The following is a 19,011-nucleotide window of genomic DNA, read 5'->3' on the forward strand; positions in this document are numbered from 1 at the left end:
ACTTAATAACATTTTACTGGGGTTTTCTTGTAACATTTTCAAACAAGATATGATTTGAGTAATTCAACCTTTTCGTTGTTCTTGTTTTTGGGTGAGGAGGGGAGGAGGAAGTGGTGATGGTGGTGTTGCTAGTCGTTCTCGTCGTTGTTATTGTTGCTGCTTCTTCCTTTTCTTTTCATCACCGTTGTTTAATTTTCAGTTGTTTTTCTTATTGTTGTCGTATTTGTTGTTTTTGTTTTTTTTTAATGCCATGAGTGTCTAACCGATCAGAAATCCAATAAGCAACCACTGAACAGCAAATTCCATCCATTTCCAGACTTTCACACTTGTAGCGGCAGCTCTTATGTACAGATTCGGTTGTGTAGCTGTGGTTACGTTTCTTGGCGTTGCGTTACCATCTGTTGTAACGCTAGGAGTTGTCACGATAGTAGGCTTTCTCGGAGGGAAGACGTTTTTGGCGTAGTAACCCGCAACGTTTCCTGGAGGATAATATTTAACTACTACCACAGTTTTGCCGTCTTTCCTAACCTTGCTGACAGCTCCAATTTCTTTGGTGTTTTTCCAAACCAACTAAGATGAACAAGAAATAAAACAAAATCAGATATTGCTGCTAGAATAGGCTGAACTGCAATAAAATATTTTTGAAAAAATTTGTATTAAGCTCGTTCTTTAGCTCTACAAGATGGGAAGGGTTTCATTTTAGCCTCGTAGGAATACTCTTCAAACCCTCTGTCCCCTATAGATTTATAAGTAACTGAAATAACTGCTAGTCCGATATTCAATAGATATTCAATGTTGCGAGGCTGAGACCCTATAGATTGCCTATCCCCTTGGCTACCCCTTTGAATTTTAGGTAGGGGTGTTTGCAGCTTAGAGCTCGATCACATTTCAGACTAAATAAATGGGAATTTCCAGTGGCACATAAACAGAGTGCCTCTCCGTCCACTGTTTTCCTGGTCGAATTGGAATTTGGTAATCTCGTACCCAGATCTCCCACGGTAACCGACTGAGATCAGGGTACGAGATTAGGAATTTGGAAATGTTGGTTTTTGTGGATTGAGGAGAACCAACAACAAACTCAACCCACATATGACCTCAAATTCGGGGATGAAATCCGGGCTTCATCGAACACTTAAAAAATCATTACTTTACTAAGTACTTCTGGATGCCTCGAATCTAAAATGTCCCATTTTTACAGGGAAAACTGCAAAATTACATAAATGAAACAGAGAAATGTGAGCTTTGTTCAAAGAGTTATTTTCAAGGAGGCGGGGGGGGGGCAGAGAAAGCGAGGTGAACAAATCGAGACTGGAGCAAGAAAAGAACGAGAAGAGTTCGCCCATTTGTTTAGACAGGGACTGCTGTTTGTTTGAGACTTTGCAGATGGGTGTTACTTCGATAATGGAAAATTGGACAAGTGCTTTTCAATTTCATTTAAAATAAAATGGGTTTTTTTAAGAGATTTTATCCCTCCGAAAGAATTAGATATCCAGTGTATTTTGTCGAAAAAAAGTTCAGGTTTTCTTTTAAATTTGATCGCAATTCCTTAGGTGCCTAAGGCTAAGGTGATCCACAGAAATGACGACAGTGAGTGCCCCTGAAACTCTCAAGTTCGCAATCAGTTAAAGAGAGTGCTGGTAGGATAGTGAAATAGCTGTTAAACTTCTCTTTTTTTAGAAATTTGGGAGGCCAATTCTGCAAACTATCGCTGACATGTACGAATTTAAGAGCTGTCTCGTACTTCAGTAACTCTTAAAATCTTTTATGGGGATTTCTTGTCATCATTGTATGTATTCCTATTCCGGAATAGGGTCAATTAAACACACCCTAAAGGATGGAATTACAGCCACCCACTTATGCACTTAGCAAATGGTGACGTTAGGATTCGTTGACAACAAAGTTTATTTCACCTGAGTGAAATGTCCTGCTTCTTTGTAGTACTGCGGCTTCTTGTAGTTATAGTTCTTCTCCTCTGAATAAAATAACTTTACAGCCGTTGCACAAGGTTCGGCAGGTCTTCCATGGCTTAGAAAGAGGTTTCCAGGGTCGTTACTTTCGTGTTCAAATGCGTTGTGTTTTGCCAAATGATTTGCCCATCTGTTAGCTTTTCTCCATAGTTTAACGGACCATGTTACATTACCAACCTGACAAAAGATCGGTGTTAATAAGCAACGTTTTTTATAAAAGAAACGTGCTCAAGAATTTTAAGGCTAAAATTAAATTATAAAGTAAGACCAAGTTACATCAACGCTAACCTGATGGATGTTCCGGTAGTGGTTATGCCATACCAGTGACGGCTGTTTGCAAGGTAACGCTGAACCTGCCAACAAAAGAGATAGTCCATACGCAGTTCATGCAAGAGTTTATTTCTTTTATTGATTGATTGATTGATTGATTGATTGATTGATTGATTGATTGATTGATTGATTGATTGATTGATTGATTGATTGATTGATTGATTGACTGACTGAGGGGTTAATAACAATGTCTGGTTGGCTAAATGACTGACTGACTGACTGACTGGTTGGTTGGCTTGTTACTGGCTGGCATTAATTGACTGACTAGCTGACGTGGCAGACGGACAGACCGATGGACTGACTGACTGACTGACTGACTGACTGACCGACCGACCGACCGACCGACCGACCGACCGACCGACCGACCGACCGACCGACCGACCGACCGACCGACCGACCGACCGACCGACTGACTGACTGACTGACTGTTTGGCTTGCTGGTTGGCTGGCACTGATCGACTGACTGTCTGACGTGGCAGACGACAGACCGATGGACTGACTGACTGACTGACTGACTGACTGACTGTTTGACTGGCTGGCGGCTGGCACTGATCGTGTGTACTTTCTGACCATAAACGTGTCTTGGCACCATTCAGTTGAGCCCACGCAATCGTAATTCCATGAATTATCGGAAAACTGTAAAAAGCCGTCATCTTGTCCCCCTTGAATATTTAAATAAAAAACAAGAGAACAAAGAAACATGTTTTCTCAACAACCGAATTAAGCCTCAATAAGGTTGGCAACAGAGGAATCTACGTTTACTGCATCAGTTGGGATAAATAAAAGAGTCCCCACCGTGTTTTCGCGAGAAGAAAACGTATTATGGTGAAAACAGGACTGTTTTTTCACGTGTTGTCGGTCCAAATTGTGTGCTGAATGCCGTTTATCCCAATTGCAGCTCACGTAAATGTTTTGAGTCTGTAAGTCCCGCCGGTTGAAGTAAATGGTTCATTGTCGAAAATATGTTAGTCAGCTGTCAGTTTCAGTTTGTATATATATCAAAAGCTTGTTTACCTTCCCAAAGATATTAAATTATGTTAAGCCATATGCTTTAAAAGGTTTTTTATGCAAATCACAAAATTACTAAACTGTTTGTCCTCCAACTTTTCAATTCAAAGTAGAAGGAGCAGAGAAGACCATGTTTTGCTTTGCTACTGTATTGTTTCGAATGCAAAATATTATTAAGTAGTACAAAAACTACGCTTGTTAGCTTCTGCTGTGGAATTACAATCTACCCACGGGGTTTTGACTTTGTTTCTCAGACAAGTCTCCTTTACGAGTATTTAAAGATAACTGATAGCTGCATGTATATATATTAAACTATCGGTAATTAGGAAGGAGTGAGCGGAGCTTAATTCGGCATACAGCGACAAGGAGTTAACTTCAGTAAATAATCAGTAGCCATCAATTATTAGCTAGAGGAAGCAATCTCAATTGTACAGAAATTTGCAACCAGAAATGCCTTAAGGGACGGAAATGTTCAAATTCCCTTTAAAGAGGGTGCGCACATTTTTCAGTTGACAGTGATTGGATTGCAGTCAGCCTCTCAATCGTCACCCAGCACACTTCAAGCTCGTGTCCAGTAATGTTCAAAGCTCTTAAATGTTCTCTGTCTCTCTGCAACGCAAGCTTGTGTTATGTGTCTAGACTATCATTATTTTTGTGACAATCAACTTACCTGTAGCCGTCTGCACAGCTATGAAAAGTGTCAACAGAGTAGTTAGGAAACCAATGTTTCCAAACTCATTCATTTGGCACAGTACAGTTCCAGGCGTACTCTCACCCCCTTTCGCCCCTTCCTTGGGACCTTAACGAGTAACTTTTGCAGTATTTGTCAATCCACCCATGCGAATCCACCCATGTGTTTTTGTGCGACATATCAACTTAGTGTTTATACAATCCGCTCATTTAATTACTTTGTTTCCCTTTGTATGCTGGCATTTATGCTGGCATATATTTTTGTTTCTCGCGTTTGTTTAATAAGAAAAACAAACAAGCTACTAGAACAAGTATGATTGCGTTGGCTCAAAATCGAGTTTATCCGAGGTCATAATGTGAATTCTAGCTGCTTATACATGTTTCAACTAACGTCAGTTGCATAGAATGGATACTTTAGTGGGAAGGGCTGATGAAAATGTCTTCATTGAGTTCTTGTTCCAACAAAAGTTTGCCCGTCCGATTTTGATTTTCCTTGCCGATCTGGACATAAACTGAAGAAGCCATTATCCTTGGACCGCATATGACGTTATTTTCTCTGACGTCACTGAAACAGTAACCTATCTTTTATCGGAGGGGGACATAAGAAAAACACATAATTCCTAGGGGTATTGAACTAGCCTTCTTTTTTTAGAAATTAAACGATCCCTTGATTAAATTGAGAAGACAACTGTGTAAACATAAAAATCACAACCAGATAGCAAAAGCGGTAAAACTCGCCCTCTTTCTAATTATGGTTTTGAGACGTACGCTATCTAACATTAATGAACTGCATGGTAGCTTACGTTTATTGAATTTTTTTATTTACATTTGTATCATTAATTACTAAAAGTAATAATTTTTAATTCAACAAAAACTGTACTTCATAATCATCCTTACTACACACTCTAGCATATTATTATAAACATTTAACAGCCTTGAATTCAAAAACTTTATTAATTTACCATAACAATTTCCTCACCACCGCCAGAAAACTCTTCAAGGTGAATAGTTTACAGATGACATACTTTCTTTCATTCCTATTGCTTTAATGGTTTTTATTATTTGGTTGTTAGAAAAAGAGTGATAAAAAAATTGTGTATTGTTCTTACAGGACCCAGTTTATACAAAATTTTGGAGATGTGTCCTTGCAGTGAATTTTTTTAATTACCATTACTTCGTACATCGTAAATTCTCAACCCTTGTGCTTCCAACTCTAAATAAATAACTGTTAATTAAGTGATACATGAAGGCCCTGACCAGCTACTTTTCACAAAACTACCGCGTTTCAAATAGTGTTTTAAGACAGAGTTAGAGCGTCACTTGCGCAATTGAGCCAGGATTTCCTTTGTCAGCCGAAGGAATTGTTTATTTCACAAGTTTAAGTTCAACTTTCGTGTTCTAAAGAGTGAATAAAATAGTCTAAAGGAATGAAGCAATGACTTTATAGTGTTAGGGTCTGGTTTGGGGAAGCCCTCGTCCGTGCTCTGCGATGCCAACTCCTCACCTCGACTAGTGAACAGGTCGATATGTACCCGTCCCACACCTTGGCAACCCAGTAAACACTAAACTTTATTACTTTGGTGAAATATTGATTACGTGGTAGCAAGGTACGATTTAATAGATAGAGGAAGTGTTTACCTGCACACAAATTTCCACTGTTCCAAAGTTTGGGCCAAATATTTCTAACTCGAAATTTCGACTCGACTTCGAAATCTAAACTTATAATTTAAATTAACAACTTACAACTCCTTACTCGAACTCAACAAGTCAAATTACTAAACTCTCAGCCAGACTCAATTCAGCTACAGCTCGTTAACAATTAAGCCAGCGACGAAAAAGGAACCGACGAACAACTGAAGACTTGCGGTGGCTTTTCCTGCAGCAGCTATCACGTTTGGCTCTGTCATATTGGACGAGGTCGGTGTTGTTGTTGGCCTTGTTTGGACATCACGTGATGGGCACCTAGACCAGGAGGGTGGCAACCGTGCCCATTCTGGACCAAGGGTTTCCGCAATGGGTGGAAAAACGTTTTTAGCAAAGTAACCAATATAGTTGCCCCCGGGATGGTATTTGATAGACACCAGAAACCTCCCGTCTTTGCGTTTGGCCCAGGCAGCCCCAATTTGTTTCGAGTTTCTCCAAACAAGCTAAATATTAAAAGACAAAAAACAATAAGGGAATAAAGGACGAACACCCTTTCATCCATTTCCTTCTTCAGGTCAAGTGTAGGAGGAAAAATAACATTGCGATGACTCTATCAAAGTGGTCAGCACTTTAAGGGTGGACGCCTTCCTGAGAAGGACGCCACCAGGTTGAGTGGTTGGCCTCGAGGTGGATAGGTGGATACAGATAGAGTTGGTTCCGAGGGTGTATAACTTCGGTCATGTTTTGTTGGGGACGTGCGGCTTGATTTTCTATATTCTGACCCTATTTCAGACCAAAATATGCAATTTCCCCATAACTTTTTTTACCTAGCCTCTAAATTTCGTAACCATTTTCAGACCTGAGCCCGGTTGCATAAAGCATCTTAAGATAAGTAGAAGTCTGCATTTGTTCGCAGCTTTCCAAAGGATTTTCCAAAGGATTTTCCAAAGGATTTTGCTCTCTTTATGTTCCCTATCCTCAGTAAACCGTCCTCAACCGAGTGATCCAAATAACGCTCCAGAAAATCCTTCGGAAAGCAGAGAACAGCTTCAGAAACTCCTAATTATCTTAAGATACATATGCTTTATGCAACTCGGCCCTGGTTCCGGTTGTTCCAAAGCCGATCACCGCTAATCCTTGATTAACAATTAACCGAGGTTTTCATCTCGATCGCTTATTTAAAATATTTTTAAAAGCTAATGGTAAAGAAAAGTCTCAGTCAGTAATGAGGAACAAAAATCTTCTTAAAGCATTGTCATTAATTAGTAATTAAAATGATTTAATAAAATATCACGTTAACCCAGAGCGGGTTAACGTTAGAGCACTGGAGCAGTTGAAGGTCCCAGGAGGGAAGTCTTGGGTTCAGACTGCTAGCTGGAGGTGTTTATAGGTAGTCTCGAGTTCAACTCCTCAGCCACCTTTCAATGTGCTGGTCTACTTCCTATGTTCAATTTCAATTACTTTTGCACTTAAAAATGATCGGCCCCACTAGCACCATCTACCTATCATTCTTTTCATTCAATTCCTTAGTTTATCATTTACGTATTAAGTTACTTCCTTGTATGTTTGTTTTTTGTTGTTGTTTTTGTTTTTTCATATACGTGGTTTCGGTGTTCGTGACTTACCGCAGTAAAATGTCCTGCCTTAAACACGTAACGGGGATTACTGTAATTATAATATTTCTCTTCATTATGGAACCACCATATAGCATCGCTGCAAATCTCTGGCCGTTTGACGACATCCATGTACAAGTTCCCAGGGTTCTTTTGGCTATGTTGAAACAAGTTGTTTTCTGCCAGATAATTAGCCCAGTCCTCTGCCTCTTTCTGAAGGCTCATAGACCACGTGACAGTAGGAACCTTGAACAGTTCAAAATATTTTATTGATAGTGCGTGAAGCAGAGCAAACAGCAACCTTGCATAACAACATGATTTCCAGTTTAGGTCTAAAAAGCTATTAAAGAAGGAAGGCGGCACAGAAAGCAGTTTTTTAGCAGCTGTTATATAATGATTGTCATGTAAATGGATCATTGGCACAATTTTGTGGGAAATTCAACTGGACGTTCAAAAGTAAGGTTCATATTCTGTCTATTATGTGTTTCAAGGCAACTCGAAGGGGAAAAGACTTAACTGATGAGGCTCTAACAAGGTCTTTAGTGTTATACTTAAAGGTGAACTGGAATCAAAATTACCCAAAACGTACGGATTAACTTTGTTTAAAATCACTCTACTGGTATTATCAAATATAAATTGGCCCTGGGTGGCCACGTTGGAAATGGATTGGAACAAGAAATACTTGGGCAATCTTTTTCCTTGTGTCGTGGTAAATCGCTAAAAACTTCATCTCACACTTGGAGATCGCGGAACATTTTTTGGTCTACGAGGAACCAAAATATGCAAAGGTTTACTTTGCTAATAAACTTGAAATTTGAAACATTCTAATTTACAAGACAAATGCACTCCATTTTGATAGCCATACAGCAGATCACATGCCATACAATTTTACGAGCAATGGGCAAAGGCTGCTGCGCTGCATAAAACCAACAACAAACCCTGGTCTTAGGCTGCCGGACTTCGGCGCTTTAGATCGACCAGAATTTGAGATTTCAGTAAAATCTTTGCTAACTGCCTGATCCAAAATCACTCGGATCATGGTGCATCAAACGAACTGACAAATCCACTCTGGGTAAGGATTCTTCGGTTCCTTTGATGCACCATGATCAGAGAACCAGACAGTGCCTTTACTAACAAATGAAATTGTATAGGCACGTATTCGTTATATATTCATTAAAGAAATGTTTGCAAGTTTATATCCTCCCATTTAAAATAACCAAGGAAACAAAATTAAATATGTTTCAATATAAGATTATCCATAACATTTTGCCACATGACGATTTGCTGAAAAGCCCATTGGGTTTGGTCAACAAAGTATTTATTATTATTGCTATTATTATTTGCTGCATAAAATGAATATTGTTCTCCTCTTTGCAGTATTGCAACTCGCTAGAAACACTGTCGCATATGTTAGTTACTGAAGCGAAATTCAAGTGTTTTGGGAGAAAGTCAGGTTAGGTAGTGGAATATCCAAAGTGGCGATTAATTTTCTGAGAATGTATTTGGTATAATGTTTGATTATATTATATCATCCAGGAGATCCCAATTGAGACCCGCATTGTTAATTATTACATTCTTCTTGGCAAGAGTAATAAATTTAATATAATAAAAATTTAATATTAATAATAATAAAAAGTAAGAAATTGGGCTGAAATCTCCAGATGTTGCTCCGTTTCTTGCTTTTATAAGAAGCAAGCTAATCGTGCAAAAAGGAGTTTCTATGCTAAAGGTCAACAAGCAGTTTTATGCCTTATGGAAGACTCTCCCGTCTTTACTTAACTATTGTAAGCAGGCCTGTGTATGTTACATGTCTGTTAAATGTAATTGTTAAAGTAAATGAAAAATTGTGAAGAATGTATTTTAGTGATGTCAATTTACCTGATGGAGGGTGCGAAAATAGTTGTGCCAGTAGAGACATTGGTCTTTAAATGGCATCTCGCCTGCAATTGCAAAAGGAATTACATTTTGTCACATACCCCAGACTGTCTTGTTGCGGTGCACAGCATAAATTATAAACAATACAACTTAATGGAATTATTTTTTCTCGCCCAGAGTTCGTGGTTCATACTTCTTATCCGATAACATTTTGTTCACTTATTACGTAAAAATTATGACACAAGCGGCCACCTCGGGAATTCGCAAAAGAGACGGTAGCTAGAGCTGATAACGTCGCAAGGAGAGATTTGACTGTACGTCAACACAGCTCCGGACTCTGTTTTCCAAAAAAATCAGAAGCACTGCTTCTCGTCGATGGAATGCTAGTCCATCACAGGTATATCACTTACTAGAGTAAAACGACATACTGACACGAGGATTTTAATTCAAACATCAACTTAATTCTTTCAGGTTCTTTCACCCAATGGCCACAACTCAAAAATCGAAATATTAAAGATCTACCTATAGTGGTAGCTAAGGCGTTCGGCTGTGACACTGAAACACTTTACAACCAAGCTAATAATTTCCTTCACCCCCCCCCCCCCCCCTTCCTCTCCCCCATCTCAATGTTGTTTGTCCGCCAATTTCTGCTAGCATATCTTGCGAACCAAAATTGAGAGGGAAGGTTGACGAGATCCGTCCCAAGGAATCTGACTATAATTTCATTTTGAAGAATACTGTACAATATTTCGCAGGCACGCATTACAAAAATTGTTTAATAACTTAAAAAACATTTTCGGAAGCCGATGTGAAGTTTTATCTTATCTAAAAGGTTTGTACAATGTGACGGTCAACAAGGCCATAAGTCTTCTTCTTTATTTTAGCTTCGAATTACATTTACAGACAAAACTAAACCTGGCTGCTTTCATTTAACTTGTCATTCATGGACTTTCTTCATCAAGTACCTAAGACTTTGAACTCCATGTTCTTTAAGATTGTGCAATGAACATTTCCTTAAATGATTAAACATGGCACGTTCGGTTCATTGTAGTTTTGAACAAGAACAAACGGATTGGACGCAAAATAAAATTTGTGTTTAGACACATTTGGACTTTCCATGTAAGATGGGCCAAAAATGGTAAGGCGACAAATCACATTTGTGCGAGTCGGCCTATGGATTCTTGTCTCTTCGTCCATTGCAAGCTGGCGAAATCATAGTAACTTCAAAAAGCGATGTTGCTAGGTTCAATTCAACTAAGCTGCTTAGAAGCCTATCACTGAGATAATATCCTCTTGTCAACGTCACGCGGTAGCGCCATATACATTACTATTGGAAAATTCAGTCTACACGTTAAAATCAAAAGAAACTTATCAACAATGGCTTAAAACAGAAGAGAAACATAGACGGACGAACACAACAACATGACCGTGAGAGGTATAGCGACGAAACGCACAACAGAAACCATTTGCCGGATTATATTGTTCACAAAGCGACTTGATATTTGAGATTGAAAACATTGCACTGTTAGAAGTAACTAAGTTCAGCCGATTATTTTTATGATACCGTGAAGAAATAACTAGTACGCAGGTATTGGTTTGATCATTTTCTGGATTGGAATCTTTCGGGAAGGAAAGAGTGCTGGAATTAGGGAATTGACTACATACAGCGATACACAAGTCACAATTAAGACAGATTAAAACATACCTTTCGACCTTGTCAGAACGGCAGCAAAAACGCTAACCAAGAATACGATTTTCATGGCTCGGTAACTGGCAGAACTGGTGATCCGTACTGAGTTTTCGCCACAAATAAATTTGTCGTGCCTTCGAGTTTAGACGTATTTAGTTTCTACACCGGTAATCATCGAGATCCAGTGACGTAATTACCATTGAGTGGCAATGAGCGATAACGTGTTATAACACCAATTGATAAGCTTCATGGACTTCATGTTTTTCATATAAAATATATAATTTTACCCTCCATTGCCATAAATTTTTTTGCTGGATTGTTTTTGAAATTAGGATATTGTTACCAAGGTTGGGGCAAAGTCTCACGAATTTTACATAATTCTTAAAAAGTATGTGTCGTAACACGACAAACAATAAACTATTTTCGTCCAAAATACATTATCCGGATCGGTTTCCCGTTACCCGATCCGGAATGGCTAGTGAAAATAGACGTGCCTCAGGATAAGTTGCTAATATATTGGTGTCAAGGTCAAGTGGTCACTCAAACTAAAGCTGATGACAAAATTGTCTACCGTCACTCTGCTGGCTACAAAACCATGAGTGGGGTTGAAGTGAAAAAAAGTGTGGTGCTTTCGATAACTCTAACAGTCTTTTGAAGATGAAGTTACTTCATTATTAACATGTGCTGTTAGTACTTATTTCGCCAGCGATTATTGCAAATAATCAAAAAGGAGGATAAATCAAAAGCAATTAAATTTGCTTATAACATAAATTACAAAACTAAAAAAAGTGTTCAGAGTTATAAAATTGTGTATCATCTCTCTTAAACATGGGTCAGGTTAGGCTGAACTGAAAACCTTGCAATTAAACAACTTTAGACAAAAAGGCCCTCAGACGGATAAGCGGAGATAATGAAACAACAATAATTCTAAAAAGTTGTCAAATATAAAGCAATGTGAAGCGTGTTTTTTTTTTTTTTCTTTTTTTTATTTTCCAAACCTCGATTATCTCTGAAAAATGTATGGATACCAAAACTCTTGCTAAGATCATGCTTTTCCGCACGGTTACAAACCGCGCCAACACATTCCTGTATAAGTGGGCGTCGCCTAAAGGAAACTTTTCGTAGAGCCAGCAGACATGGAATAATTTTTGTGAACGTTACAACATTTTTTAAAGTAAAAATGTTTCGGATGAAGTTTCATCCATCTTCAGTACAGAAACCTGCTAGTGCGTGTGAAATAACTACCGAGATGGGCAGAACGCATGCGCAGCAACAAAAGGAGGCATCGTTCAAGGATAAACCGTGATATCTTTGGTCGTTTTTCAAAACTATGCATACGAAATCTCTAAGATCAATAGTTTGTTTAAGAAGAAAATGCAAAAAAACACAGAATGGCTAACTGCTAAAGAATGTGGGAAATTGTCGGATAATATTCGTAACCAATGATTTCTGATCTTCGTACTTCCTTTCAACTCTTTTAAGTTTCTATGTATTACTATATTACGGTTTTGTGGTCAGTACTGTTCGCCCACGAACGATCTACGAACAAAGAAAACCATTATGCACTCTGCTAGCCATCTTCTTTGCATGAGTTTAGGAAAACTAGTAGTTCAAGTTACAATACAATACAATACAACTTTATTCAACGCGGTCAATACGTTTAGCTTAAAATATGGCTGAGATAGCTGTAAGTTACAATCCTGGCCAATATCTTCTTGGACAGATACGAAAATAGCACTTGTAGTGTACATTTGTGTTCTGGATACCCACCAGTCGTCATAAGCTTGCTGGTGCTGTCGTTGCGAATATTTGAAAGCCCCCCTCAACCAAGCAATGCTGATAGCCACTGTAATTATTCCAACTGTACATAAACACAGCAGAATGACAACATTGCATTGGGGAGGCGGAGCGGGGAGGTATTTCGTGTTTTGGAAATCGTCCCAACATTTTTGGCCAGGATTGTAGTTAACAGGTACGCCACGTTAAATGTTGTTCCTCGTGAAATTTCTTCAAGGGCACAAAGAAATACGTTTCTGTATCCCTAGTTTCCTCTCGTTACCGAACGTTTGTTTTCTAGTTTGAAATAGTTTTAGTTAGCCCCTAATCAGCCTAAGTGTACTAAGTGTCTTTCGCCATTTACTCTTAACTTTTTTTTTAGAATCTTCTCTTAGTTTTTCGCTCCACTTCACTTTCAAGTACAGTTTTACAACGTTTTATGAAACGCCTCGTCACATCGTTTCGCCTCAATAAAGCTTTGTTTGTTATTTGTGTAGATTCGACTGTTATGAACTTTGTTAAGGCAGCAAATGTTTAATCGCGTTGAGATTATCTAGTCCAGACGAGATGACGTGGGATTTACATGCACCGTCCTGTGAGAATCCTTAAACCGTCTGCTCTCATAGATAAGAGCCACGGAGGACCGGAAAGAAAGACCAGATCATGTTCATGACAGAGAAACGGTGTAATCATGGAACCTAGTAGCCATTTGGCAGCAACCATGACAAGCTAATTCGACATCCTCTCGGACTAATTCCCTTCAGCAGCTGAGAATCTTCTCTTATTTTTTTTTGAACCGCTCAGAAAAGCGAAAGTGCGAAATTCCTGTCAAAAGCTGGTATGGTAAACACTGAAAAACTTCCATCAACTGCAAGTTTTATGTCCCGTGATGTTTACAGACAAAACTTTTCGTTGTAACTTTTAGCCCAACGCTTTCGATCCAAACCACAAAAACAACTCATTCGTTTAAATTGCCTTGACGATAATAAAGCTGTTTTCATGACTTTCCGCAAGATATACCACCTAAAAGTGCTTCTGATATAATCTTTAGTGATATTTACATAAAAAACGTTTCCAACCTACTTTAGCGAAACTTTATCTAAGCCAAACCATTTATTCATCTTTCTGCCTGCTTACGTAAATTGCTATCGAAGGCAAATTTGCGCGTGTGTTAGTATATACATTCCACTACTTCTTATGTCTGTCAACCTTTGTCTCTAGCCGGCCCGTTGCCAGCCCAAACGTTTTACGGAGATAGTAGAAAAACAAACTTAAAAAAAAGAAAAGATAAAAGAATCTAGAAACTGCTATATGCAAAAAACAAAACAAAAAAGAAGCAACTCTTTTCCATAAGAGAGTTACTTTTTATCCTATCTTTTGATTAAAGTAGTAGATAGTCCTGATATTTTGAGTAGCATAATCGCGGCCGATCGGAGCTTGGAGGATGACCAATTTTCGCGTTACCGCGACCTTTGACAAGATGGGACTGCCGGTGGTTACTTGGATTGCTCCCAAATATTGTGAAAACGTTATTTAGTGTACTTTTTTTAAGAAACACGAAATAACGAGCTGAATCGTGAAAGATTACAAGCACAATTCAAGTGTTTGTCATACGTCTCGAGACTGAGAACCTGAAACCTGAAGAAGAAGACTTACTGGTTACATTCCATGCATCTCTCAATATTAGAATCGTCAGAGCTGGCTTAGGTCAAAATCATTCTTACAGCGTGTTAAACCCATGGAAAGGTCTTAACTTTCATAGAATTAAATAAAATTCCAAATCGTTTCAATATAGTGAACTTAAACATCTTTATCCCTGTCTGAAGATATTTATAGACAAAATTTTTATTTATTTAGAAAACATTTATTTATAAAGAAAACGTTTCCTTGTTATCCTTCTTGCAACAATAAAAGCCAAACCACTTATTCAGTTACTAAACCACTTAAAGGGTCATTAAGAATCACGCTACATAGGATAGTTTATAGTTTCCGCGAGTTATGCATACCTTTGACCAAAATTCATCGACTTGCATCTCGTGGATCCAAGACTCAATATAAGAGTTACAGAGCTGTTTAATGAGAGTGGTTTTAGGAGAACGTTACATAAACTGAACGGGCCCGGTTCGGTGTCCCTAGATCTTAGTTCTTAGTTCCTGAATAATTTACGCTAATCGTAGGAGGTACGTCTGGTCACATCGGTTTAAACAAAATGCCTTCCCGGATAGCCCTCACCAGGGAGCCCTCAGCGACTTTCCTCGTTTTCCATATTATTAAACTGACTCACTGGATAAAACAATTCCAGAGTTTTGATTGGCTTAGCGCGGCCATTCCATATCAGCCATGATGCCATGTCCAAGAAAATAGCGGCCATTAAATTGTCTTGTGGCGATTTTGAACCAGGAAGATCAAGCAATAGTTCGGCACAGGTAATAGAACGTTCGGTAATCGAACTCAATCGAACTTAATCGAACTCAATCCATTCGGTTCGGTTATCGAACAAAATCGAATAAGAAACTTTTCCGTGAGTTCGATTAACGAACTAATCGAACTAAATCGAACTCAATTCACTCGGTTAAGTTCGGAAATCAAACACAATCGAACAGCATCCATGTTACACGTTCGATTGCCGGTTCGGTAGTGCAGTACAGCTACAAAACCATCATATCAGACACAAAATTCTGTCGCGCTTTTAATTATTGACATAACCAAACTGTAAAAAGTAACAATAACAAACTGAAACGTTCATTGACTGCTCCACGCTGTACGTTCGTGATGTCTATAGTTCGGTTCCAGTCAGGTGCAAAGTCGCCCTTTAAACGTGAATGGATCACTTCATCAATGTAACACCGGGCCCAAAATGATCTCGGCACGCTGGCAAACCTCGTCAGCATCGTTCATATGAATTCAAGAGACAACTGAAGTAAATTTTGCATCACAGAGAAGCGATTACAGGATAGACACATTTCTGTGTCGACTTTGTTAATCAAACCTAAGAGTATAACTCGAGTATTTCGTTATTTGATTGAATTTATTATTTGATTGAATTCGGTTTAACAGTAAAATTAAATCGGATGGCCGCAACACGTCCGATTATATAAACTTTTGATGATTATATTCTGTTTGTAATTCAGTAATAAAAGCTAATTCGATAGTGGTACAGAGACTGCCTGCTTTACGTTCAGAAACTACGTACACAGGACTACACATGAAGACACTGTCCAGGGTACCGAATGAGAACAGTTTTAAAAGCAAAATACTTCAAATGAGAATGATGTATTATTCCAGAAAGATACAGAGGCATACTCGGAAAAAAGAAATCCTAGTGCTCCTATCAGGAGTCGAACCTAAGACCTTCCAATTACTAATTCGGATGCTCTACCACTGAGCTACAGGTGGAAGCTAAAGCCATTAAACTAGGTTCATGAGACAAACATCCTGCACACTGCTAGGATTCGAATGCCGAACGCGTGGTATATGAACTAAATGTGATGGTATATTTCAAGCCTGGTGAATGAATGAGAATGATGTATCATTCAGTGTTCCAGGCCGTTTTGTTGCCTTTTAAAGGCATGTCCGTGAAAGCTCATACCATTTGATCTGTTCGGATGTCTTAGCTGAAAACTTAAGTTGCAGAATGAGAAACTTCTCGGTTCCCGAATTTACGAGCTCTTGTTGGCTTCACATTTTTAACTCGGTATTCCCCCGAAAACGAAAGGAACTACTTTTCTACTTTTGCGATATTTTTACCTGAAATTTTGTCGATAAACTTCACATTCCATCCTGTGAACTTTCCGGAATACACGACGCTATAGTATAATTATCTAGGAAGGATCAGTTTTTAGCTTTCAACAAAAGATGTAAATGCTTCGTTGGACTTCCCAACATATCCCATGTTCATTAGATAACATTTCACATCTAATGTCTGTACAGTTAAGTCGACACTAGAACATTCTCAGAAGGTATACTGTTCCACTTAGTACAGGTTTAGAATCGGTAAATCTGTCCGAAACGCATAAAAAGCGATTGATTATAACAGAAAGTTTGTCCCTCGAGAAGAAGTATTTCCGTTAAGGGTAGGGTATCTGAACGGTGTGGGGTTGGAAATTTGTACAACCTAAATTTCAAATGTTCAAATGGCCTGAGGGTTGCCCGAGGCGGGGATGTTGAAGTTTCGAATTGATCAGCGCACTATAGGTGTACTCAAGATACCTATTCGTCATATTTTGAAAAACAATGAATTGAGTGCGAAAGTCAACTAGGATCGAAATGGTCGCAAATGAAGTAATGTCTGGTTTCGCACGCGATTACGTCAAAAAAATAAATTTTTCTCGGAAAAGAGGTTGCAATACATGTCAGAGTGTTCTGTAACCGTAAGAACCAGTAAAACCAAAACAAAAGACTCACGAGGAAGTTCTTTCGAAACGTCGCACCCACAATTAATTTTGGCCGATTCCATTCGCATTTGCGACTAGGGGTCGGCCGACCCGTGAAGTTCTTTGAAGTGTAGTTCACTATTCAGCACCCACGGGTTGCAAAACAAAATGAATAGAAACAATCAGTGTTATTAAGCCTTGTATGGTTCGCTTTGAACTCAATCGTTCCATGCAATAATTATAGCGCATTCCACAAACTGAAGAATATCATCGTTCGTTTCGCTGGCACCTGTTCTAACGGGCAGATATTGCCTTCAGCTTCTTTGGTTTCCCAGTCGCCTTAGTAACGTATGGATAAAATAAACTCAAAAATTGACCTAGATTTTTTGATAATATTCGGCAGTACCATTTTGTTGTGCCGGAGGCTATTGTGTCATTTCCGGTGTTAATTGGCCATCACCTCCTATCGACAAAATTAATAACAGAAAAGCCCAAACAAACTCGGATTTTTTATGCCTTCTTTTCAATATCCGCAAGAGAAGTAAATTGGACGTTTTAACAGCAACTGCCGACGCCGATTTATTGCTCCAATTTATCTATAAAGTACAGCGGACTTGAACAGCCATATTGATATTAAAAGTGCAGTAACGAAATCAGCTGCTCTCAAGTATATTTGACCATATTTTGTTTTCGCACGCGTATGCAAATGACTGTCATATCATTGATCACTGGCTCCATTTTAAATTGAAATTGAAGCAGCTGTGTACATTAAACAGGTCGAGTTGTTTTATCTTAATCCCAAATCGAGGTGAGCAGAAAAAGTCGACATCAACATCATCAGGATATTTCGCTCAGTTTTTCGATGCCGAACGTGCCAAACGTCGTCGCCATCACTTTGTCAGCGATGTAGCGAGTACGTATACACCATAGAGATATGTACATCGAATACAGTATGTACACAATGTCCAACGTTTATAAGCACATACACAAATGACATACAAAGACAAGCAAGCATACCTTTACAAGTTGCCATGAACGCAGCAAAGACAATCGCCACGTTTGTGATAATGGCTGGCATGATGAGCTGTAGATTGGAAAATAAACCGCTGTTAATAACGTGAAACCTCCGGCTCTGCTCTCACTCTCACGCACTTGCGTTATGAGAAGATTAACATGTGACCACTGATATAAATATATGGTCTTGAATTGTTGGCGGTACTTCAGACGGTATCTTATATAACGCCGTATAGCGTAATGGCTATGGAAATTAAATATTCCAAAGCCAAAAATATCTAAATCATCGGGTTGTGTGACATTGACAGTTCTATTTTAACAAAAAGGTTGAACCTCGTTTCACAATCTCTTCTTGGAAACATTGAATTTTTAAGCCGCATTCTTGTTCAATCTGATGAAATGCTTAAATCATCTTATAAGAAATTCCTTAGACTAGCAGAATGACGGTGAAGTTTTTTTAATACCGCTATTTACGAAACTCGTCGTAGACAAATTACATATCGCACAAATATTCTTGGCCTCCCTTTCCTGTTTCTTAACTATGCATTAGAAGTACGTAATATACCAACCATAATAAGAAGATTAGGCCTAAGAACTGAAGATCGATTGCGTGCTAAACGCAAACCCTAACATTACTGAGGGCTGTCATCATCACGTCTGAAAACTGAAGCAAGTGACGAGGCTGTCGGTAAAGCCGGGGTGTTTCGTTTTCGACGTTCACGAAAAGTCTTTCTTCGAATCTACCCCGACTTTTTACTCGGGTATAGTGGAACACACGAACTCAGAACCCCACGTGAAAACCACCTCCGGTCAAACCGCATTTTCCGCGCGCGCCTTTATCAAACTTTAGATTTGACTACAAGTACGAGATCGGGTGCGAGTACAACTTTTCAAACCTAGTTTGCGTGGTTTAGATAACCGCTTGACACACCAATCTTGTCTCTACGGTCTTCTCATCTGCTGATAAACAACGGGAAGGGCGAAGGTTCAGGGAATGTGACTGATTCGAAATTTGAAAGTCGTCAGTCGTA

General features: G+C 38.9%; 1 protein-coding gene across 1 annotated transcript; it reads right to left on the bottom strand.

Annotated features, from left to right (window-relative positions):
- Positions 1–11: 11 nt before the first annotated feature.
- On the bottom strand, positions 12–18,841 carry LOC146470535 (uncharacterized). Its single transcript, XM_085121905.1, has 10 exons — positions 18,550–18,841; positions 17,984–18,050; positions 9,131–9,192; positions 7,265–7,498; positions 5,802–6,142; positions 5,177–5,208; positions 3,976–4,104; positions 2,256–2,320; positions 1,911–2,144; positions 12–570 (listed from the first exon to the last, which is right to left on the bottom strand). Exons 1-10 carry the CDS (start codon positions 18,550–18,552, stop codon positions 259–261), a joined length of 1,479 nt encoding a protein of 492 aa, XP_084978031.1. The 5' UTR covers positions 18,553–18,841; the 3' UTR covers positions 12–258.
- Between the last annotated feature and the right edge of the window lie 170 nt (positions 18,842–19,011).

This window comes from Pavona decussata, unplaced genomic scaffold (genome assembly GCF_977016875.1).
Source record: "Pavona decussata unplaced genomic scaffold, jaPavDecu1.1 SCAFFOLD_114, whole genome shotgun sequence".
Lineage (NCBI taxonomy): Eukaryota > Metazoa > Cnidaria > Anthozoa > Scleractinia > Agariciidae > Pavona > Pavona decussata.

Excerpts from the sequence above, each read along its gene's own strand:
- LOC146470535 (XM_085121905.1), bottom strand. Across the intron at positions 9,193-17,983 it reads GTTCATGGCAACTTGTAAAG|GCGAGATGCCATTTAAAGAC; the intron begins GTATGCTTGCTT and ends TTGCAATTGCAG. Across the intron at positions 4,105-5,176 it reads AAGGGTTGAGAATTTACGAT|GTCCCAAGGAAGGGGCGAAA; the intron begins GTACGAAGTAAT and ends TTACTCGTTAAG.